This window comes from Trichechus manatus, unplaced genomic scaffold (assembly GCF_000243295.1).
Source record: "Trichechus manatus latirostris isolate Lorelei unplaced genomic scaffold, TriManLat1.0 scaffold00185, whole genome shotgun sequence".
NCBI classification, from domain to species: domain Eukaryota; kingdom Metazoa; phylum Chordata; class Mammalia; order Sirenia; family Trichechidae; genus Trichechus; species Trichechus manatus.
This window is the reverse complement of record NW_004444121.1, coordinates 1,711,778-1,736,981: the sequence shown is the minus strand read 5'-3', so window position 1 is coordinate 1,736,981 and position 25,204 is coordinate 1,711,778. Positions and strand designations below refer to the sequence as shown.

Genomic DNA, 25,204 nt, shown 5'->3' with positions numbered 1-25,204 from the left:
AAAAAAAAAAAAGATTTCAGCCCTCACTTTGTTCATGGATTAGTATGGTCATTAGCTTCTTAAGTATCTGTATTTCAGTATGATGGGTGCAGTATTGAAGTATTTTGGAAATGTAGCAAAGTAATCCCTCCTGGTTGGTCTTGTCTCGTAAATAGTAGTTGCCTAAGTTTGAATAAGGAAGTAGGAACAGGAGGAAATTGCGGGCATGAGTTGCAAAGGAAGGTTAGGAGATCTAGATCATTAAAAACGTCTTATTTTCTAAGTAAGGTATTCTGCCTTCATCGTGCTTTCCACAGGAGGTTGTAAAGAGAATAATGTAGTGATACTTGGGTTTTAGAGGTAATTAGAAGGTATAAGACTAATCTAGAGCTAGCCCAATTTTATAGGTGAGAAAAAGGAGTCTCAGAGAATATAAGTAATTTGACCAAGATGATGTTTTCAGTAAGTGGCAGACCAGAAAATTAAACCCTCGGTTGCCTGAGCCCAGAGTCTGTACTTGCTTCCATTGTAACGGATGTACTTCCTTTCCTAAAAGCCTGGGCTGGTCAGACCAGTTTGCAGGCCTTCCTAAGTTTTCCCACACGGCTCTGCTGGGTTGGAAGCCACTGCCACGCGGGAGGCACGTGGGATAATCTTGTTGCAGGATAAGTGATCCAAAAGAACCCCAAGTCACCGGATAGCTGAGAAAGGTCAGCACCATGAGAGACAACAAAGCCAGCACAGGAAGCCTTCACAGCGGTTGAGAGAGTGAATAGTGCAGCAGGAAAAGAAGCACTTAGATGAGAAGGGACAGATTTGTGAAACAAGAATAAAAGGTTGTGGGACACCACAGTTTATAGGCAAAGAATACAGCATAGCAGCTGTAGAAAAGGATACTCATTTAAGGAACCTGGACATTTGAGGTACAGGTTTCTTGGCCTTGGACAGTTTCTCCCCAGGTCTCGAACCTTCACTGGCATATGCATGAAGCACGTCAGTATGAAGAAGAACAAGATCTGCTTCTGGTGGGGGTCTCTAAACATCTGTTTGTGGTGGGGGTCTGTAAGGTGAGATAATCACATAGGTGCATTCCATCTACCTAACCAGCCTCAACCAGTGTAACCCTCCAGGCTCCACCAAAATCAGGTGTGAGGAGGCATAAATCCAATTATGATTACTAAAAACTGCTGAGAAGCTGGTATGTTTTCTCCCTGCACAATGCATGAACCCAGGCTGATAGAGTTGGATACGTCTTGAGTTAGTGCTCAGGACACTTATCTTGCATTAGTGCATTCCATAGCTTTTGCCAGGTGTCACTACCTTGCTCCAGCAACTCTGAGGATAAGGCAGTCATTCGAACAGAACCAAGGGATATTGAGTGGTTTAAAATCAGGAAAGGTGTTTATCAGGGTTGTATCCTTTCACCATACTTATTCAGTCTATATACTTAGCAAGTAAACCAAGAAGCTAGACTATATGAATGAAGAAGAATGTGGCGTTAGAATTGGAGGAAGAACTCATTAACAACCTGAGATACGCAGATGACACAGCCTTGCTTGCTGGAAGTGAAGAGGACTTGAAGCACTTATTGATGAAGATCACAGACTACAGCCTTCAGTATGGATTATGCCCCAACATATAAGAAAACAAAAATCCTCACAAGTTGACCAATAAGCAGCATCATGATAAACGGAGAAAAGATCGAAGTTGTCAAGGATTTCATTTTACTTGGATCCACAATCAACGCCCATGGAAGCAGTAGTCAGGAAATCAGATGGCATATTGCATCGGGCAAGTCTGCTGCAAAAGACCTGTTTAATGTGTTAAAAAGCAAAGATGTCACTATGAGGACTGAGGTGCACCTGATAAGCCATGGTATTTTCTGTGGCCTCATATACATGCGAAAGCTGGTCAATGAATAAGGAAGACTGAAGCATTGACGCCTTTGAATTATGTTGTTGGTGAAGAGTATTGAATATACCATGGATTGCCAGAAGAATGAACAAATCTCTCTTGGAAGAAGTACAGCCAGAATGCTCCTTAGAAGCGAGGACAGCGAGACTTTGTGTCACGTACTTTGGACATGTTATCAGGAGGGACCAGTCCCTGGAGGAGGACATCATGCTTACTAGAGGGTCAGCGAAAGAGAGGAAGACCCTCAGCGAGATGGATTGACACAGTGGCTGCAACAGTGGGCTAAAGGCATAGCAACGATTATGAGGATGACACAGGACCAGGCAGTGTTTCGTTCTGCTGTACATCGGGTTGCTACGAGTCGGAACTGACTCGACGGTATCTAACATCAACTACCCAGAACTACAGAGTTTAACCCATACTGTACAATATTGAATAAAATTCTCATCAGGCAACATTGTAGTGACACTTCAGAATAATCAGGATATAGAAAAAATTCTAAATGTTACCTGAGAGGTACCCCACCCAGATGAAAGAATGACATTTATACCATACTTTTCATCATTGCTGCTAAATGCAGGAAGACAGGATCTTCAAAGAGCTCAGGGAAAATAGTCTGAACCTTAGAAGTCTATACCAGATAAATTATCTGTCAAGGAAAGGTAGAATGAAGGCATCTGCACAGATAGAAGGTTGTAGAAAGTTAATATCATAGGCTGTCTTTGATAAAACAATTTAGGTGATATAGTGAGGTATAATATCTATGTGTCACATATAACTGATATGGTTTTGTTGGTGGGGAAGTTGGCTGTAATTATCAAAATGTTATATTTTAAGTAGCTTTTGACCCAGTAGCTTGTTTCTAAGCAATGCTTATACATGTGTATGAAGACCTAGCTACAGGGATGTTCACAGCAGCTTTCTCTGCGCTTGTACCTCTCCTTCTTCCCCCAGACAAGGCACTAGCCAAGAAGTTAACTATCCCTCACTACTGAAAGCGCTGTGTGCCCTGCAGGGCCGTGTTGCTAATAAGGTATAAGCATGGCAAAGACATTGATTTATTTTCAGCCTGAAAAATAATTATTTTGCCATGAATGTCTAATATGAGAATTTAGTCAGAAAAATTGTATTTTGAGGCCTGAGATATGAAGTAAATGGAGAAATGGAGGTTTCAGAATAGCCAAATATTTTTTTGTGTATAGTAGGACTAGAATGTCATGGGCCTTCAAAGCCAGTTTAAGAAAATGAAATTTAATTCCGCTCCCTTCAGTGGGTTATTATAACCCTTGCCCCACTCTCTCTCCCTAGGGACAATCACTCTTCTAAATTCATGTATTCCTGAAATACTGTATACATGTACCTGTGTGTTTGTGTATGTGTGGGTTATATAGAAATGGTAGCACCCTACAGGCTCTTTAATGCTTTATTTTTTCCTCACTTAAGTAATCTTGGGTGACCTGCTGGCGCAGTGGTTAAGAACTCGGCTACTAACCAAAAAATTGGCAGTTTGAATCCACCAGCTGCTCCTTGGAAACCCTGTGGGGCAGTTCTACTCTGTTCCATAGGGTCGTTGTGAGTCGCAGTCGACTCCACAGCAGCAGGTTTGGTTTGGTTTTGTGTAAGTAATCTTGAAGATAATTCCATAACAGGACATGTAGATACATTTTATTCTTTTAACTGGCTGTAGACAGTTCCGCTGTAAGGATTTACTGTAAATATTTAACCTGTTCCCTATTAGTGGGCAGTTGGTTGTCTCCAGGCTTGTGCTTTCCTGCGTGCTGCAGTGAATGTTGTTGTGCTCATGTCATGTCTCCGTGTGTCGGCTCTTTGCAGGTTGATTACTTGTTGAATTGCTGTGTCATCAGTTAGGTACATTTAAAAGAGCTTGTGCTGTAAATGAGGTTGAGACTCTTTACACATGTTTAGAAGTTTGTTTTTTTTCCCTTGAACTATCTGTTCCATTGAAGGTTCTTGACCAGAACAGGGAAACAGGTAATAGAATTTGTGAGTGGACAGGGAGTATCTGCTTTGTATTAAAATTCTTTTGGCTTTCATCTTACCCTCACGATTGTAAGTCCCCTCTAATGGCATGGAGATGCTATAGTCACCTGTCTGTGCCGATAACTGCAGAGGAGTGCTTAGTAGTGTTTGTTGAATTATGGAATCTATGCATCCAGCAACAAATATTTAGTTTTCAAAGTTATTTGTTGAGCTTTATCCAGAAGTAAATATTATTTATTTGTTAATTAATATTTGTAAATTATTTGTTATTCTGTATATGCATTTGTCGCTAAATATTTAAGTACCTTGTATGTTTATAATATTGGTTGCTATCCAGATTGAGTTAGAGATGAAATTTAAAGGGGTAGTAGAGAATGGGAATTTAGAGACCATCTCAAGAATAGATTTGATGCATTGAACTGATGACCGAAGACCAGACTGGTTGTGGGATGACATCAAGGACATGCCTGAAGAAAGTAAAAGGTCATTAAAAAGAAAGAAAAGACCAAAATGGATGTCAGAAGAGATTCTGAAACTTGCTCTTGAACATAGAGTAGCTAAAGCGAAAGGAAGAAATGATGAAGTAAGAGAGCTGAACAGAAGATTTCAAAGAGCGTCTCGAGAAGACAAAGTAAAGTATTATAATGAAATGTTCAAAGACCCGGAGTTAGAAAACCATAAGGGAAGAACACTCTCAGCATTTCTCAAGCTGAACGAACTGAAGAAAAAATTCAAGCCTCGAGTTGCAATATCGAAGGATTCTATGGGCAAAAAATTGAATGATGCAGGAAGCATCCAAAGAAGATGGAAGGAATACACAGTCCCTCTACCAAAAAGAATTGGTCAACATTCAGCCATTTCAGGAGGTAGCATATGACCAAGAATCGGTGGTATTAAAGGAAGTAGTCCAAGCTAAATTGAAGGCATTGTTTTTTACAAGGCTCCTGTAATTGACGGAATACCAATTGAAGTGTTTCAACAAATGGGTGCTGCGCTGGAAGCACTCACTTATCTATGCCAAGAAACTTGGAAGACCGCTGCCTGGCCAACTGACTGGAAGAGATCCATATTTGTGCCCTTTCAAAGAAAGATGATGTGAAGATTGTCAAACAATATCGTTAATAGCAAATGCAAATAAAATTATGCTGAAGATAATTAAAAAATGGTTGCAGCAGTACATGGACAGGGAACTGCCAGAAATTCAAGCAGGATTCAAATGAGGACTTGGAACAAGGGATATTACTGCTGATGTCAGATAGATCCTGGCTGAAAGCAGAGAATACCAGAAAGATGTTTACGTGTGTTTTATTGACTATGCAAAGACATTTGACTGGATGGATCGTAGCAAATTATGGATAACATTGCAAAGAATGGGAATTCCAGAACACTGCATTGTGCTCATGCAGAACCTTTACATAGAACAAGAGGCAGTCGCTCAAATAGAACAAAAGAGTACTGTGTGGTTTAAGATCAGGAAAGGTGTGCATCAGGGTTGTATCCTTTCACCATACTTAATCAGTCTATATGCTGAGCAGATAATCTGAGAAGCTGGACTATATGAAGAATGCGGCCTCAAGATTGAAGGAAGACTCATTAACAACCTGAGATATACAGATAAGATGATACAACCTGGCTTGCTGAAAGTGAAGAGGACTTGAAGCACTTACTGATGAAGACCAAAGACTGCACAGCCTTCAGTATGGATTACACCTCAACATAAAGAAAACAAAAAATCCTCACAACTAGACCAATAAGCAACAGCATGATAAACAGAGAAAAGATTGAAGTTGTGGAGGATTTCATTTTACTTGGATCCACAGTCAACTCCCAGGGAAGCAGCAGTCAAGAAATCAAATGATCTATTGCATTGAGTAAATCTGCTGCAAAAGGACCCCTTCACAGTGTTGAAAAGAACAAACAAATCTGTCTTAGAAGAAGTACAGCCAAAACACTCTTCAGAAGGGAGGATGGTGAGACATCGTCTTGTCAAGACCAGTTCCTGGTGAAGAACATCATGCTTGGTAGAGAATCAGTGAAAAAGAGGAAGACCCTTAATGAGATAGAGTGACACAGTGGCTGCAACAGTAGGCTCTAACATAGCAGTGACTGTGAGGATGGTGCAGGACTGGGCAGTGTTGGTTCCTTTGTGCTTGGGGTCGCTATAAGTTGGAACCAACTAGACAGTACCTAACAGCATCAGTGAATGAGAAATCGGACAGATCGAAGATGGAAGCATAGTGAAACGGCAAAATTAAATAACAGAAAATTTCTATGTGTGTATTGTCTTCATTTCTTGGTGGATAGTGGGAGTTTCATCCTTGATTAGTCATGAGGTGTGGCTACAGTGTAGTAACTCTTTGCTACGCGAACCCAAACTTGAAATCCTCCTGGGTCTAAGTTATTCTTCAGGCAGTGTGATCAAGTTGACCCATAACAGAACTTCAACACCAGGGACCTGCTTTACCCCTAACCAGCGCCACAGCTGTAGACTGAGCCTTACTCGGTGGTGCTGGGTGTGTGCAGATGGACTCTTCTGTGCCCGTGAGCCCAGGGGAGAGGGAGGTGGCCTTGCTGGCAGTCCACACAGAAGGTAGGGCTTATCTGAGGGCGGTTTTTGTGACAGCACTGTGAGAAAGTGTGCGTGCCCTGCTGTGCCTGCACTGTGCGTCAGGACGCTGAAGGAGGAGACCAGGTGCGTGAAGACAGACAGACAGCTGTCTCTGGGAGCAGGGTGTAGCGCTGAGCAGCGGCGTAGAGGTGATGTGATCAGGTCTGTGCTCTAGTGAGGGCAAGCTCTGTGTGGTGTGCTCTGTGAACTGAACTGGCCGAGCTGGACAGGGAGACAAAGGCGCTGTTGTGGGAATTCTGAAAGAGGCGCCAGCTCCAGTCTGTTGCAGCTTAGGGATTTGTGTCTTGCCAAAGAGAAGAAGCTGCAGAAGCTACCTGAGAGAGAATTAGAAAAGGTGCCCCTTTCTCTTCAGAGCTAAGATTCAAAAATTGACGGAGGGCTGGGTTCCCGCTCCTGCTGGCCCCACTCAGCTGGGTGCCGTGTGCGGGGCACAGCTTGTAGCACTCTTCTCTGTGGCCATGGTGGGAGGGCCAGGCCTTGGATTACAAAGCCAGAACGTTGCCTGCCTGTTGCAGCCCTACGCAGCTCTGTGGGCTGCACACATCCTTCCTGCCCTGAGGACAGGTGTCTTCCTCTGCGCTGTTAGACTCCTCCAGTCAGGCCCTTTGTTTGAGCTCTCTTTCTGATACTGAGTTTCCTTCCTCCCTCCCTCCCCCCTCCATTTGTCCCTCCTCCCCGCACTTGGTGAGCAACCTTGTACTGTGATCCTGTAGTCTGAGAGGGGGAACCTCCTACGACTTGGTCCACTCGGTGCCTGGGGAGGCAGAGCCAGGGCACATATCCTGGCCGTTGGTGGTAGACATCCTGGGCCTGGGGCAGCTTTTGTATACAATGTATATTGTATTATTTATCTTTTCTCACGGGAGGGCTGGGCACATTCTGTGTTGTATTATCGTGTTATCAACAGCACCACGCTCAGGACAGAAATAGTGTGCCACAGGGCAGGAATACCCAGCTTGTGCTGGGGCTTGTCAGTTGTCTTACATTATTAGTTGTATAATAGCTTCAGTTAATTGCCAGTTTTTAAAAACAGTGATGATTTTCTTTAATAGGCATTTTTATTATTCACCGAAAAGCTTGGAGAGATTGCTGTGGGTTGTGATCAGCACACCTGCTGGGACGGCAGCTGCTGGCTTCTGTCATGATGACAAGTGCGTCTTCCGCACACGTCTCTGTACACGATTTCTCACAAGTGCGTCTCCCACACGTGCCGCCTCTTCACACACGTCTCTGTTCACGATTTCTCACAAGTGTGTCTTCCCACATGTGCCACCTCTTCACACATATCTCCGTACATGATTTCTCACAAGTGCATCTCCCACATGTGCCGCCTCTTCATACACATTTCTGTACACGATTTCTCACAAGTGTCTTCCACACGTGCTGCCTTTTCACACGTCTCTGTACACGATTTCTCACAAGTGTCTTCCACACGTGCTGCCTTTTCACATGTCTCTGTACACGATTTCTCACAAGTGCGTCTCCCACACGTGCTGTCTTTACACACGTCTCTGTTCACGATTTCTCACAAGTGCGTCTCCCACACGTGCTGCGTCTTTACACACGTCTCTGCACACGATTTCTCACAAGTGCGTCTCCCACACGTGCTGCGTCTTTACACATGTCTCCGTACACGATTTCTCACAAGTGCGTCTTCCCACACGTGCCGCCTCTTCACACATCTCTGTACATGATTTCTCACAAGTGCATCTCCCACACGTGCCACCTCTTCACACACTTCTGTACACGATTTCTCACAAGTGTGTCTTCCACACGTGCTGCCTTTTCACACATCTCTGTACACGATTTCTCACAAGTGTGTCTCCCACACATGCTGCCTTTTCACACACGTCTCTGTACACAATTTCTCACAAGTGCATCTCCTGCATATGCTGCCTCTTCACATGCATCTCTGTACACGATTTCTCACACCTGAGTCTTCCACACGTGCTGCCTCTTCACACAAGTCTCCGTACATGATTTCTCACAAGTGTGTCTTCCACACATGCCGCCTCTTCACACACATCTCCATACATAATTTCTCCCTGCTGGGGAGGCACAGGACAAGCCAGTCCTAACACTTGCCTTTCCCAAGCCCCAGGACAAAGCTCCCCTCCTCTCGGGAGCTGTCTTAATGACCTCATGCAGGGTGACCTGTGTCTCCTGTGCACTCATGAGGCACATGGGCTGGAAGCGTCAGATTTTTGGGGTGTTTTAGGTTGCTGCACGTTAAAATGATTCCTTTATAAGCTAGAGAGAGCAAATAGCTGATTAGCTCCAAATTCAAATAATTTTTCATATGTCATCAGTATTACCAGAAACATGGTCTTACTTGTGTGTTCTGTTTTTTTTTTTTAAACCGATATTAAGGTTGCAGCCTGGTCTCAAGTAATATGATCTTGCTGGTTCAGGAAGTATAATCCCCTATTTGGGTCTAGTCCTCAGAAAATACTAACTGTAGGATACTGTTGAGGGTCAACAGGTTTCGGGGATTTTACAAAGGTAGAGTTGCAGAATTGTATGTCTGAGTTTACATACCTTGTTTATCAATAAAGGAAAGGGAAACACATCTTTTGGTGTTTTTGAAACAGTTTCCATGATCATCAAAATAGTGTTTGAGAAAAAAAGTCCTTGTTAAGTGATTGATTTAACCTGATATTCTTTTACAACCAGCTGCTGCTGATTGACTAAAAGAACAGAACATTGCATTACTCTTCAGCATAATTGTTTTCCAGCTTGTAACACAGTCGCTTTTGTTGGGGGATGTGTTTCAGGGCATCATCCAGAAGATAGTGGACAGTCACAAAGTAAAGCACGTGGCCTGCTACGGGTTCCGCCTCAGTCACCTGCTGTCCGAGGAGGTTCACTGGCTCCACTTGGACATGGGCGTTTCCAACGTGCGGGAGAAATACGAACTTGCACACCCCCCCGAGGAGTGGAAGTAAGATTGCAAACCTGCTGTGGTGTGACTGACATGTCATTTGTTTTGGCTTATGAAAAACATGTACTGGGGATGTGTGTCTCCGTGCTTGGTTTTCACACTGATTATCACGACTGTTCATCTGTGAGTAAAACTGCTTCGTGATTATTAACCAGGGGTCTTTTCTGGACTCCTGTTTAGTCTGTCTTTGGCATCATTAACCTTTGGTTCCTAACGAGCCATCTGATTCCATTCTTTTGCTGGTCACATTTCTCTTCTCAGTGTTACTTTGTTTCAAACTCTGCTCTAAGTAGAATTCCAGCCCTTACTCTTTTCCTTTTCTGATCTGTTATTAGCCTTTTGCGCAGCAGGACTTGATGCTGTGCCCAGGGGGAGACCACCTAACTACCTGACTAGTGGGATACATAGCTTGCTTTATTGTGCCCAGTAGTCTACACCTGGGCCTAAGAGCGTGGGTGTGGGTTTGATACTCACCTAGAATATTAAAATTAGGACGTGATCGCTTAGTGACTCATGTACTATTGTTAATGAAACAAATTATTTCAAAGTAAATTAAACGGATTCCCTATAATTGTCCTTTCCCTAGTCCTCCCTTAGTAATTTTTTTCACTGTATGTAAACCATGATGTTGGTAGGAAACTGTACATATAAAATAGTTACTGTTGAGAAAAGTATTAGCTTGTAAAATTGGGCTTTCTCTACAAGGGTCCTCATTTTTATAAATGGTACTACAGAAATTATGGATTAAAGAGGCCATTTGTATTTCAGTAACTTTCAGTCCACGGATCTAAATTTATTAGGGTAGACGCTTTTAAAAGAAAAACATGTTTAGGTTAATAAATCTTTAGTTGAATAAAATCTCGTCCCCTTAACAGATTTTAACAAAGAGATGTAGTTGCATTTCCACGTTTATCGATACCTAGAGTCCAACTAACAAAATATTTCTTGGGAATATAGTTTGGTTGATTTATGTCAGTGGCTATAGAAGATTGGACCTACTGTTAGTTTACCAAGTAAACGTTTTAAAACGATTTAAGGATATTCTAAATGTTAAAAAATACTTGGAAGTATTTTTATTTAACATAATTCTCTCAATTTATATAGACATTTCATAAGTAACCCTGGCATATGATTTTCTTAACGCAATGCTTTGCATATAGTAAGTGCTCAGTAAAGTGTTTGTTGAATCTAAATCTCCGAGTATAGAAGCTTTGGCTTTGCCTTTTTAAGCCATTTTATTTTACCTATTTCAAGTAAAACTGAGGAGGGTGCTACTTTATTTAATAGCGCCTGAGTCCACAAAAGTAAGAAAAATTTAGTCCATGTTAGACAGAACCTCTCCTAGGCTGACCCCGCTTGAATGAGGGGTGAAGAAGATACTGTTGTTGATAATAACACTTGGTGATGATCGTATCAGCTGACAGTGGTTACGGAGAGCCAGGCTTACTCCAGCTGTGTGCTATTTATAAAAGAGATCAAAATGTATGTTTCATTTAACACTCCAGCAGCTGTATGAGGTAAATACCATTGTTATCCCTGTTTAATAGGTAAAGAAACAGTGGTTCAATGAAATTGAGTAAGTTGGAGTCACATAGTTCGTGACACAGCTTGGATTTGAATCTGTCTGATGTCATAGTACAGGTTTTTAAATCAGCATGCCTTCTGCAGTAGGAATAATGTGGTCTGAGAAACTGAGACCGCAGCTGGGCTTGTCAGGTCAGTAGGTCACTGAAGGGTACGTGGATAGTAGGTGAAAGTGATGGAAGAGGGAAATGTGATGAGAGGTGCAGTTGGTATGTGCATGCATGGTTTTCTCAAAAGGTTGAGAGGGAGGGTTGATAGGGATTGCTCTCTCTGTTTAAAATGAGGGGATCTAAAGTATCAGAAGGGAACAGGAGACTATCCAGATAAATATCCAAGCAGATTTGAAAATGAACCAGATAGAAGTTCTTGAAATCACTGAATGGATAAAACAGCAGGTTAGAGACAGGTGAAAATTTAGTAAACAAGGTGGACCTGAGAAAACTGCCCAAAACATAATGTGGAAGATAGGAAAGCAAGTTGCTGTGACGTGAAGAACGAGGTCATTCTAGAAACTGTCGGAGGAGAATAAGAATGGAGAAGGGAAAATATCCAAAGAGGTAACGGCTGAGAATTTTCTGGAATCAGTGAGTGACTCGAGTCCTCAAATACAGTATCAACTTCAAATCCACACTTAGGCAGATTGTTGTAAATAATCAACAACTATAGATGCCAAGAAAATAGTGGAGTAATATATTCCAAGTGGTGAGAGAAAGTTACTGGTTTTCTGTATTTGTTTACCCAGTTAAATTACCATCGAAGAACAGAGTGAGATAGAGACATTTTCCTTAGAGAGTTTACTACCCAAGGGACCTCTGACAAATCACCTCAGGAAAAAGGAAAATGATCTCTGAAGGAAAATTTGAGTTGCAAACTGGGAGAAGATACTTGCAAGGAATGGTAGCAAAAAAAAAAAAAAAAGGTAGATTTAAATAGGCATTGGCTTTATAAAACAAAAATAGTTATAAGACCGGATTTTTGATCATTAAAAAGTAGAACTAAAGGATTGGATAGTGGCGTGCACATCAGAACTAAAGTCCTGTTAGCCAAAGTCTTAAAATCACACATTTGGATTATTATTAAAACGTAAGGAGTAGATGGTAACACTTAATGAACAGTGGATGTACAAATAGGTATGAGACAATCAATCAAAAGAAGGCAAGAAATGGAGAAAAAGCAAGCTTGGAAAAGCGGGATAAATAGGAAGGACAAATAAGATTTTAGAAATAAATGCAAATATACTGATAGTAAATGTAGATAGTCTTACCAGTTAAAAGGCAGAGATTGCTGGTACATGATCTTAAAAAATTTCAGCTGTCTGCTGTTTATAAGAGATACGTAAAACAGTGATTTTCAAACATTTTTCTTGGACTTGAACAGACAGACATTTTAGCTTGAGATGCAATACACATGTATGTGTGTCTATCTTAGAACTATTTATATATATAATCAATCACTCTCTCTTTACATATAGACATTTCATAAATCTATACTCAGTCTTACTATTTACACTATAAAGTCTAAGGTTTTCCATTCCACTTTGTTCTATTCTACTTCATTAAAATAAATAAATTAATAATTTCACAGCCCACTAATGAGTTGTGATTTCCAGTTTGAAAAACTCTCAAATATGCCCAGTCACTGAGCCACCACAGAGCACTCAGCAGCCGCCCCCTCGAGCTCCCTCAATTCCCGACGCTGCGGCCCCCTCACACGCCCTCCCCCGCCGCCACCTTCCGCGGGGCCGTCTCTACCGGGGAAATGGAGTTTGGTGTGTCTGCTCTCCAGAACCTCCATTCTTTTGACCCCTTTGCTGAGGCAAGTAAGGGTGATGACCTCCTTCCTGCTGGGACTGAGGATTATGTACATAAAAGGATTCGGAGAAATGGCAGAAAGGCCCTTACCGCTGTCCAGGGGATCGCCGATGATTACGATGAAAGAAATGAGTGAGAGCACGTAAGGAGAAGCGTGTCTGCAGTGGTGCTGGAATTGAGCGTCCAGAATATGCAGAAGTAATTCAGCTACAGGACGACCAGCGCGGGAACACGTGCCGGTTCCCCGCAGAGACTGGACTGGCTAAGGACGGGCAGCTAAAGGTTCGTGGGCTTTAAGTGCTGTGGCTCACTGAAGCTTAAGTGAAGATTTCCTTGCAGTGAGTAGAAAATTTCCCTTCTGTCCCTTGTCACAAGTTTAAAACTTCACAGCTTGTATAATGTAACCATTTGGAGTCCACTTTTAGCTTGGACTAGTGTAATTCCTTCATGCAATAACTGAAAAGAGTTTAAAAAAAAAAACACATAAAGCATAAGGACAGGTAGGGGGTAGGGAGGGAACAAGATATCCCAGGCGAATAATAACTCAGGGGGGTTGTGTTGCTATATTAATAACCTATGACAAAGGTTTTAAGGCTAAAAAGCATTACTGGGAATATAGGAGGTGGTATATAATAAAAGTTTCAGTTCACTAGGAATTTAATAAATACAGAAGTAGATACAAGTGTTAAACTTGTAAATTCCTAAAGATATTCCTCAAAATGCATAAAGCAAAAATATTAATGATAAAAGAATATGCGTACCTCTCCTAATGATTGAAAAAAGAACACAAACAGTAGTAAACCATAGATGTGAATTATGCGTTGAACAATTGTTTCTGATGGAGAAATATGGAATCCTGCATATATAGCAGTTAAAAAGCACACTTCTGAATAATTCGTGGTTCATGGTGAAACAGTCAACTTGCTGGTGGTCTGGCTTTAATTGTCTTATGCCGAACCGGCACTGGGCTCCGCGTCCTCCACCCAGCCCTCCGCAGTGTCTGGCGCACTTCGTCTCCTCCTCTCACATGCTGCTTCCCTCAACTTCCCGGGCACATGGCTCTCCTGGTTTTCCTACTTCACTGACCGCTCAGATTCTGTCTTCCCTTGCCTCGCCTTTAAATTTTGGGGTGCCTAGTGACTTCTTCTGTTTCTGCTCTCCCTAGAGCTGCGTTTGGCATTAAATTTACACAGTCAGTTGGATGGACACAGGGAAACGAGTCCTGTTATTGCAATAACCCAGGCAAAAAGGAGAAAAGATGGTAGACTAGGGGACGGGTCAGAGGAAGTGAGAAGCAGGTGCACCGGGATACGTTTTTAAGAGACAGGATTTGCAGCTGGCTCTTTAAAATTCTAAGCCATCCAATTAAATGTGTAAATCAGCCTTGCTCAGGAAGCCTCACACCTCATCACACCTGGAGCGTGTTCTGTTTCCGACGTCTTAGACCTTACCTGCTGTTCCTCTCCTTCCTCGACTCTAGCTTCCTTGGTCCCTTTAACAGTTCAGTTTCCCATTTAACTCTATATTTTGGGATCATTTTTGCAAATACTTGGGTTGAGATCTAATTTGGTGGTTTCTTCCCTGTTGCCAGCTGTCTTCTTTGTTGAACGATGTAGCCCTCCATTTCAACTTCGGCTTCCTTCGTCTCACCTCCCTTTCTGCCTTTATCTTTTAGAACTTTTCACTTATTCTAGCCACACTGGCTTTCTTATTTGTTCTTGAACAAGCTTTGCTTATTGCTTAGCTGGAGCCTTTGAAGTTGGTGTGACTATGCTGAGTACGCCCTGGTGCCATTTCCAAGTATGGCATGGACCTCACTTTGTTTTGGGCAAGTGCTCAACTGTCACCGCTTCCCCACAGCCCTCCCCAACCATGCTACCTAAAGAGCCCCCTCTACGTGCTGCTCCTGGGGATTCTCCACCGGCACATACCCTGTTAATGTTTTACAGCACTCAGCAGGACTGACATTATGTGTCTGTTTTTCTCCCTCAGAGGCTTTGTCTAATTTGCTGCTGTATTCCTGGTTCCTAGTCATGCTTGGTACAGAGTAGGCACTTGTTGAATAAAAATTGGGTAAATGAGTGTATTGACAATGCAGTTAATAAAATAGGCCCATAAGCAAAATAATACGATGCTGTAGACACCTGTATTCTGCCCAGAACTGGACACTGCGGTGAATAACAGTGTCACCACATTAGCTCATGCTGCTTACTGTGTGTAACACATTGTACTGAGCGCTTGGCATATTTTAGCAAAATTAGCCCATATTATGATAGTCTTACCAAGTGGGCGTGAGAAGCTGTGGCTTAGAGAGGCTTACTAACTTTCCCGAGAGCTTGTGCAGTCTAACTGGGTGGCCGACTGGAAACGGAATCTGTGCGCTCAGCTGTTTCCTCTCTAGCCCTGTCAGAGTGTGACTACAGCACGAGAAGCAGCACATCTCATCAGTGTTTTCTCGCACTGGCAGATACCTTTCTTAGCCCGTAGGGGGATTTGTGAGGGCGACTGCAGTTCTGGATTTAATTCTGAGACGTAAGGTTTTCCTTTTAAAATGAAAGTATCAGGAAAGGTCAGAATAACTGGATATCAATTTCTGTTCCTCTGAGGTTTTTGAATACAAGTTGTGCTTGTGTGCTGTATTCTATGGGATCTTTTCATATTGTTGGATAAGCCTGAGACGCAAACTTGTCCCCTTGAGTGTTCAGTTCCTCCAACACCTTGGTGAGCTAGCTTGCATCGCACTTACTAGCTCTTAACTGTCTCATGCAGGATGACCTTATGGAGGTGTCCTAACATGTCACTAGGGAAAGAAGAAGGGCCTTCCACATGGGGAGAGTAACAACCAAATTAGATCCTACCTCGAACAGCCCTCAGAAATCAGCGTGAGTGAGAATCGTAGTGAAATATCACAAGCAAAACTTGAAAACAGTTTAGTTGAAAATACAGTTGGATATCTGTCTGACCCTGGTGTAGGCAGATTTTCTTAAGATCCGAAACCGTTAAGTATAAAAGAACAGAATGGAGAATTTCACCGAGTTAAAATTAAGACTGTCTGTTTGTCAAAAGTTACATTGAAGAAAGTACAAGGACAAGTTGCAAACTGGAGAAGATACACCACAGGTAGCTGACAACGGAGGGTGTTGAGAGTATGTAAAGACAATCTGCAGTCAATACGAAAACCACAGACAACCTAATAAAATGGGGAAGAACTGTGAAGATGTTTTCATAAAAGGGAAAACAAGTTTGTTTGACTGGTCATCCTAGGAGGACATTGTTGACTTCATGAGCGATCAGGGAAATGCAGATCTAGACCACAGTGAGATTCTGTCTTACTTTGTTCGATTGGTCAACTGACAGCGTCAGCAGCTGGAGAGGATGGGGACCCACCATGTCTAGGCTGCACTGCTGGGGAGAATGGAAATCAGACCACCTAGGAAAACGGCGTTCTCTTGAAAGTCAAATTTCTACATTCCTACAGTCCTGCAGTTCTGCTTTGCGTGCCTGAACTGAGAGAGAGACCCAGGGGTGTTCATAGCGTGCTCTTTGTGACAAAAACCTGGGAGGACAACCCAGATAACCAGCAGCAGCTAAGTAAGTTGTGGATGTTCACAGAGTGGGATGTTGCACCATTCACAGTGAAGGAACTGCAGATCACGCAGCGACACTGATGCGCGGTGTGGGTGGATCTTAGCAGTGTGACATTGTGTGACAAGATTGAGTCCCAGCACAACATCATGGCCGTGCTGAAAGCTGCTGACGTGTACACTTCAGAATGGTTCATTTTATGTACATTTTACTTCAACTAAAAACAGTAAATCCCAGAAGATGACATACAGCATGATAAGTAAAAAGCAATAAAAACCTAAAAAGAATATTGTTCGGAACACGTGTAGGATAAAACTCTATGAAAAATATAAACAAGGCAATAGTAAACTCGGTCAGAGGGAAATTGAGGGCTCAGAGCCTTTGGAGGGTCAGCATCCCCTGTCCCACAAGGCCCCTGAGGAACTTGGGCAGAAACTTACAAAGTTCCGAGGCAGAGTTTGAAGATCACTCCTTAGTTTGCATGTGCAGGCTTCCCTGTCTCTGGTACCTACCCAGTCTATCCAGGAGCGGGCAGGAACTTCCTTACCCCTTCTGGGCTCCTGGGAGATGCCAGTTAGATGGGTAGTGTTCGTTGGGATCTTGAGTCAGCCCAAAAAGTTTAGAGGTACAATGCCATACCTAGTTTATACTGCAGCAAAAACGGATCATGAAGTTTTGAGAGATTTCCATCGAATGGTTTTTTCTTTTTCTTTTAATTGTTGTAAAAATACAGATAGCACCACATTTGCCAGTTCGATATTTTTCACATATACAGTGTAGTGAGATTAAACTAAGATTTTGCACTTAGCTAATTAAATTTTAACTCTCTGGAATCACCTGTATGAAGTGGTCTGGGCCGTTTTGCTTCTGTGCTGAATTAATCAGTGATGAGCAAGCCGGGAGAGCTTCTGGTGAGATGGCGCTGTGTTTTCTGGCCTCTGAGGGCCAGGTCTGGCTCTCCTGGCATTTGAGAGAGCGTTGTGGGGCTTTTTCAGTGTCTGCCTTTCTGAGCAGCTGAAAGAGAAAGTCCGCCAGTTGTTATCAAGATGGGGCTCCCATTCCCCCGCTCAGTGCGCCTCTGTTCACTGCTGTTTAACAGCTTCTTGCTCTGGAAAGAGGTGGGTTTTTTCCCAAGGGCTTTGTAGGAGAAAAAAAGTCCTTTAGGTAGAGGAAAGGTGTCCTTTTTCAGAGATGACAAAAGAAAATGAATAATGATATTTCAGGACTTTGTAGATTGTGTTTTGATACAGTCTTCTGTGTTGTCTTGAAATGACATGCCATATACATCATCTTGAGGAGTATTATTTATTTTCAGAATTTCGGGAGAAGTAAAGTGGCGCCTTCTTAAATTGGTGCTTCTCTAACTGTTAAAATGAAGTGATCTCTTGCCAAAGAAAGGAAATCTAGTACTTGAAATGGGTAAGGAGCAACATATGTCCTAAATTGTCCAAGGAAAGCTAGAAATTTCTCTGGAGTCAGTGTTCTAGGTATTTGGGGTTTACTAGTTCGTTTATTTCTCACAACATCCTTAGGAGGAAATTGAGGCACAGAGCGGTGATGGCAGACGGTGGGTAAGTGTTGGAGCCAGGGTTTAATCCTGGCAGTCTTGATCCAGAGTCCACATTCTTTCTGCTTCTCATGGGGTTGTTGTTGAGTAAAGAAGTCATCTCTGTACAGTGCTCCTCACGGTTCTTGTCGCGCACGACGTGCTCAGTAAGTGTCCATTGTTACCAGCAGGCCAATCTAGAAAATCTGCAGCATTAGAAACTCTCTCTGAGAGCCAGATTGAAATGGCACCTGATTGCTTGACTGTTGTTTGTTTTAACGAAATGGACACAAGTCTTAGCAGAACTTGTCTATGTGTATCTTGCATGTTTTTCACCCTTAGCATGAACCAGAAGAATTGTATTGATTTTTTTTGTTTGCATATTTTTCCTTATGAGCCAACTGTATTTTTTAGAGGTCAGATAATAAAACTTTTAGGAAAAAGAATTGATATCTTTATAACCTTTGAGGAAGAAACTAAGGTATTTTATAAACAAAACATTAAAAGAATTTACTAAAAAGAATAAATAGGACTGCGTAAAAATTAAGAACTTTTCTTCCTCAAAAGATACCATAAGGAGAGTGAAAGGCAAGCCAGAGCGGGAGAGGAGATTGACTGTATCTGCCAGAGGCCTTGTATCTGGAGTATATAAAGAGCACCTACAAATCAGTTATGGGGGACAGAGAGTGGGGAGAACAGATGGCCAACCTGATAGAAAAAAAATGGACAGAAACATGAATAGGCACTTCACAAAAGACAGTTTCCCACATGGTCAATAAACCTAAGAAAAAGTGATCTGTTTCATAAATCCTCACGGAAATGCCAGTTAAAGCCACCATGCGTATCACAGTATCTCACCAGGGTGCCTAAAACGAAAAGCAGATACCAAAGGAGAGTGAGGCCGAAGAGCGGTCAGAACACCCTCATACTGCTGGTGGGAATGGAAACAGGCCCAGCCTCTTTGGCCTGCTGTTTACTAATATCTGCTAATGCTAACGTACATGTTCGTTAGGATCCAGTGATTCTGTGCCTGTGTGCATGCCCAACAGAAATACGGACCTGTGTTCATGGGAATACACAGTGTGCAGAGCAGTGCTCTTCCTGATAACCAGAAAGAGGAAACAGCTCCAGTGGCCATCAACAGTAATGTGGATTGTAAATAACTGGTGCGTTCATACCGTGGAGCAGCTATGAAAGTGAACAGACAACGGCCCCCAGTCGTGGATGAACCTCACACACATATTGTCCAAAAGTACATGCTGTACAGTTTCACTGATGCTGAGTTAGGAACCAGGGAAGCTCCTGGAAGGTGATAGAGGTCAGGATGGCGTTTCACCTTGGCAGGCAGTGGTGGAGAGTGATGGGGAGCTGGAGGGCTTCTAGCTTCTTGTCACGTCAGGAGCATGAGCCCCACACTTTTGATGTGTGCACCATTTTGTGCTGCAAAATAAAAAGTTTGCATTTAAAAGTCGGTTGATTATGTTTTAACTTATTTTCATTTATTTATTGTGCTTTAGATGAAGGTTTACAGAGCAAATCGGTTTCTCATTAAACAGTTAATACACATATTGTTTTGTGACGTACTTTGCCAACCCTACGGCGTGTCAGTGCTCTCCTGTTCTCGAGCTTGGGTTCCCCATTTCTATTCGTCCAGCTTTTCTGTACCCTCCTTCCTTCTCGTCCGTGCCCCTGGGCTGGTGTGCCCATTTCGTCTCATATACATGGTTGAGCTGTGTGTATTACTGTTTGTTTTCTGGGCCTGTCCGATCTTTGACTGAAGGTTGAACCTCAGGAGTGACTTCAGTACTGAGTTAAAAGGGCATCTGGGGGCGATAACTCTCAGAGTTTCTCCAGTCTCTGTCAGACAGTAAATCTGGTCTGGTCTTTTTTTTGTGAGTTAGAATTTTGTTCTACGTTTTTCTCCAGCTCTGTCTGGGACCCTCTATTATCATCCCTGTCAGAGCAGTTGGTGGTGGTAGCCGAGCACCATCTCCACTCAGTCTGCTGGAGGCTGTGGTAGTTGTGGTCCATTAGTCCTTTGGACCAACCTTTTTAACTTATTTTTTAAATCATATTTCAGAGTGTTTGGCAATGCTGTAGCCACGATACTGTAATTGCAGACGATGAATTAAAGAAATTACTTAATTCTAATTGTTCTGTTCTGTGAATTATTTTTTAGATATGAATTGAGAATTCGTTATTTGCCAAAAGGATTTCTAAACCAGTTTACTGAAGATAAGCCAACTCTGAATTTCTTCTATCAACAGGTATAGGAGGGTGCTTTAATATACTCTTTGTTGTATCTTTGAATGCTATTTATTACATGTTTTGATTTTAGAATTAGAAATTCATTAAGTTGGATTTTTGAGACTTTGTAAACTTTTGTATGCTTGGACAAATCTTAAAAGATAATTACTTTATGTGGAGACAGTAAGTCCTAAGGGATACAGCTATTAACTGTAATTCAACTTCAAGTACAGGTGGCATTCTTCAATAGCAGCAAATTCGTCGTATGTAGACTTGATCGTCAGAGCCAGCCATACCCATATAACCTGTAACAATTTGCATAATAAAGCAAAAATTGACTTTTTGCACTAAGTAGCTTGCTTTTTAGCCCTTAAGGTATTAGTTAGGCAGTGAGTATAGGTGACATAAGGAACCAACAAACACAATTTTGTGACCAAGTCAATGTTACTGATTAGTATTAGTGAAGAATGCCCAAAAAATACGACCTGTGAATATCAGAGGGACATTTGTACATACAGTTTTGCCATTAAATGTACTTGGTAAATTTTTGTTTTAATAAAAAATTTTCATTAAACGTCTACTCTGGGCCAGGGACGCAGAAATTAATGACATAGTGGTTATCTTGGAAGTCCGTCTGTAAGCAGTTACTTTGTGTTCAGCCCTGTGCCAGTCAGAGGCGCGGACCATCGGAGTGCGCGTGTATGGAAGGGTCTGCTAACGCCAGGTAGAGTGGGAGTCAGATGTCATTCCAGTCAAGTCTTCTTTGGTAGACAGAAGAAGAGGGGTGCTTTCTAGGCAAGAACGCAGAGGAGAGAGAGAAAGCATGGTGCATTTACGTCTGTGCTCAGATGGTTTGAGAAGGAACTGGTGAGAAAGATAGGGACCGTGTCGTGTAAATAAAGGGTTGGGGGTTGTGTCCTGTAAGTCGCTGGGAGCCATTTAAAGAATTAGTGAACGCATTGGTCAGAAATGTGTTGTTGTTTAATAAGACCACCCAGATGGCTGTCAGTTAGAAGGCTCATCAACAATTCAGGCAAGACAGTAGAAAGATATAAGCGTAATTTAGGTGGATGGATTTGACAGAGATTGAACTAAAATGGAGCCTGAAAATAAGGAGGAAAAGGCCTATTGCATAAGTCTAGGCATTCAAGTGCGAGGAAGGAGAAATGGTAGATTAGATTCAGAAGGAGGGAGAGGAAAGGTCAGTTGTGTTACTTCCCCTATGTGAGATATGGACAGATACTCTGCTCAGCAGATCCAATCTGTGAGAGCAGGAAGCTAAGGAAGTTGGTAGCTATCAGGGTCTGTTTTCTTCTTGTCTGTAAGGTAGAAGTCACATAGGAAATGTAAGGTGTTATGTAGGGACATGTGAAAAGTTTTAAAGGTTTACAGTAATACCAAGTTGAATGGGAGAGGGAGTTAAGTTTGGCAAAATGAAAAGAGAAAAGGCATGCTCAGATTCCAGCTGAGATTGCTGAAGGCCTGTGAATCAGGAAAAAGATTTCTAGGTTAGAGAATGCGTTCCCGTATGTGCTTACATCTCATCCCTTAGAAATCCAGTGAGTGCCTTATTTTGCTGATTCCTCCTTTATTACATATTTATATTGTATTTTTTCTCTTGTATGGAGTCTGTATCAGTATTGGCATACTTTCTTTGAAAAATCCAGCCACTGAGGAAATATACAGCTACTTTAGTGACATTGATTTCCAGAATGCATAATACAGGCCTAAATAGCTTGCAGTTACTCCTTTTTGTACTTTCTAGGCTAACCTAAAACTCAGCAACGTTTTTGTTCCTTTCACGCCGTTACTAGGTTGTCCTAGTTTTTCTTTTTTCCTTTTGGAAGGCTTTGTTTTCTGGCCATATGACTGAAAGTTAGTGCTGCACATACCAGTGTACCCCAGATTTTCTTTTATTAATAGGGCATATCTGGTTGCAGTCTGTATCATTCGGTTGAGTTGTCTTTCTAAGCCCCCGAGGAGAATGCAGTGTAAGGCTGAGGCTTTTCTCGGCGGAGTGTGTTCAGTTGCAGTGAGCACTCACGTGTGCCGTGTGCTTTAAGCGACACTGAGACTGGACCGACCTCGCCAGCTTCGGTCTTCTCATCTGCTACAACCTGCAGGTGTCCTAGCTGTCCCACAGGATCAGTCTGTTGATTAAATGGGATAAAATTGCCCAGTAATTATTTGAATTTCAATCTATAGACACTACCAGACTTACGAGGACTCAGGATTTACCATTTGCATGTCATAATTCAGTGTTAGCTGCTCATTATGGTATGGCTGTATCTTACCTTCTCCTTCCTGCGGGCCTCTGTATGAACCTCCAGCTTCTCCACCCCACCCTCTGCGTCCATCCATTTCTATGGTCGCTCTTCTTAAATTTTTTAAAATTGTTAAATAATATGGCATATTTTTGGGAAGTCCAGAAAATATTTTTAAACATCACTTAAAATATCTTTATTCTAATAATTGCTTTCATTTTGTATATACTTTTATACTATGTTGCCAAATAGATACATTTTTCCAAAAATGCAAGTGTGGTCACAGTAAAGGCTCTTTGCCATGTTGGTGGCCAGTTATGCTGCTTATCCATGCCAGGTGACTCGGACTCAAGTGACGGAAGGGAGGGGGAGGTAAGGGTAGTGCTAAGCCAAAAAGGGGAGGGAAGGAAGAAGGAAGATTCCATGGTTTGTCAGAACTCATGAGTTAACCAGGTACGAAGAGCCTTAAATCTGCTCATACCCTCCAGATCTGTTAGGTGGTGCCATATCGCACTGCCATTTTGTAAGTAAAAGATAGTCACGTGTTGGCATTGTCATGGGGTTTGAGCTAATTTACTCTAAAGAAATGACAGGAGTCACACGGATTCACATGTACAAGGATGCTCACAGGTAGGAGCATTATAGTAACAAAACAACTTGGAAGCATTGCATGTTTTTGTCAGTAGAGCTTGTTTAAATCAGTTCTGCTGAATGTTGGAACCTCTGCATCCATTATAAATGGCGAGGTACAGCTGTATTCACGGGCATGGGAGGTATTACATGAAATGCTGTTGTTTAAAAAAGCATGCTATATATAAAACGTTTGTGGTAAAAAAAAATATGTATTTTTATATGTTTACCCTGATCTCGCAAGACAGCTTTAAAAACAGTATAATTTTGAGTTGCTGGTTTGGGAACAATAGTTACATATTTGACTTCTGGTGATGGAGAAAGTTTCAGTGCAGGATCTGTTCTGGTACATGCTTGGACATTCCAGAATTATTACAGGTGACCCATATGTTACTCTGTACGGGCAGTACCCAGCTTGGGAACAGATTTAATTCCAAAGTTGGAAAATGAGTTAGAAATTCAGAACTTTCTCCTCTGTAAACACACCAAAAAATGGTGTAAATAATTAGCCCCTTCAGCTGTTTTTAGCCAAAATATATTTAGCTAAGAATGCAGCTGAGCTATTGTATAAGAGTTTCTGTGTGGAGATTTTCACTGATTTCTGAGACAAATTAATCACTATATAAGGCCCTCAGATTTTGACGACACCAATTCTTTAGTTTTCTAGTAAAAATTAATAGAATCTTTGCTATTTGATGCAAACATAGAATGTATACCTGTATGCATACACATATTTTTACTGAATTTTGCACTGAATCAGTCAATTTTAAGGGGCTCACCAAAATAATCCAAACTTCTGTCAGGATATAGACTATGACCATCACCCCCAAAAGCTTCCTCATGACCCTTCCCAGTCAGTCCTCACTCCCAGCCTCCACAGTCAACCCTGGTTTTTATTTTTTCCTACTGTAGCTTAGTTTTGCTTGTTTTAGAACTTCTTATAAATGCACTCATACAGTGTATATACTTATGTAAGGCTTACTTCCCCAGCATCATGCATTTGAGATTTTCAGTGATTTGTTTCTTTTTACTACTGAGTAGTATTCCATTATATGAATATATCACATTCTCCTATTGATGGGCACCTGGCATATTTCCAGTTTTTTACTATTACTGTGAATAAAGTGTCTGTGAACATTCTTCTGCAAGTATTTCTGTGAACATCATTTCCCTTGGGTAAATAACTAAGAGTGGAATTGCTGGTCGTAGAGGGTAGATATATATTTTGTTACATCAGAAAGTACCTTCCCTTTTTACAGAATAGTTATACTATTTTACGTTCCCTCTAGTAATGTATGAGAGTTCTGGTTGCTCCATATTCTACCCAACATTTGGTGTTGTCAGTCTTTAACTTCAGCCATAGTCCTAGTGGACGTGTGGTGGAGTCACCTTGTGGTTTTAGTTTGCATTTCCCTCGTGAGCAGCTAATGAAGCCTGGGCACTTATTCACGTGTGTACTGAGCATTAGTACACCTTCTTTTGTGAAAGGTCTGTTTCAGTCTTTGTGTCTGTTGTTGTTATTAAGTTGTAGACGTTCTTCACATATCCCGAGTAGTTCCTTTGTCAGGTTATATGTTTTGTGGGTATTTTCTCCCAATCTGTGGCTTGTGTGTTCATTTTCTTAACTGGCTTCAGTGTTTTTAACCCAGAAAGTGGGGTGAGGTTGTCGTGATTATTCAATGAAATAACGTGCCCGGGCGCCTAGAAATGTCTGGCACGCAATGAAGTGTTAGCATTTATTATCTCTGTTTTGCAAGAATCAGTAATTTTAGTGACACGGCTCTTTTGTCAGGGTAGACATCCCTGTCAGCACTCTCCTTATCTCCTCATCCCTTGAAAAAGAGAAAGGGAGGAAGGGGGAGGGGAGAAAAAACTAAAAACAACTTACAAACTAACTTAACTTTATGGTCCTTTATCTGAGATTTCATCCAGGCACACTATTCATTATGCCCCTGGCTTACGATGGGGTCGGAAAGAAAGTGAGTTGTCAGTAGGTGGGTTTGTGCTGGAACGTTAGGTTACTGTTAGAGAGGATTAGTGAGTTGTCAGTAGGTGGGTTTGTGCTGGAACGTT

General features: G+C 42.0%; 1 protein-coding gene and 1 pseudogene across 8 annotated transcripts in view; both read left to right on the top strand.

Annotated features, from left to right (window-relative positions):
- PTK2 (protein tyrosine kinase 2) overlaps positions 1-25,204 on the top strand; it is a 211,533-nt gene that overhangs the window by 48,715 nt on the left and 137,614 nt on the right. For all 8 annotated transcript variants that reach the window (XM_023741606.1, XM_023741605.1, XM_023741602.1 and 5 more), the window contains 2 exons: positions 9,298-9,464; positions 20,170-20,257. In XM_023741606.1, the coding sequence (XP_023597374.1) occupies positions 9,298-9,464; positions 20,170-20,257 (255 nt within the window). The remainder of the gene's footprint in view (positions 1-9,297; positions 9,465-20,169; positions 20,258-25,204) is intronic.
- Positions 12,807-13,407, top strand: LOC105756847 (eukaryotic translation initiation factor 1 pseudogene; annotated as a pseudogene).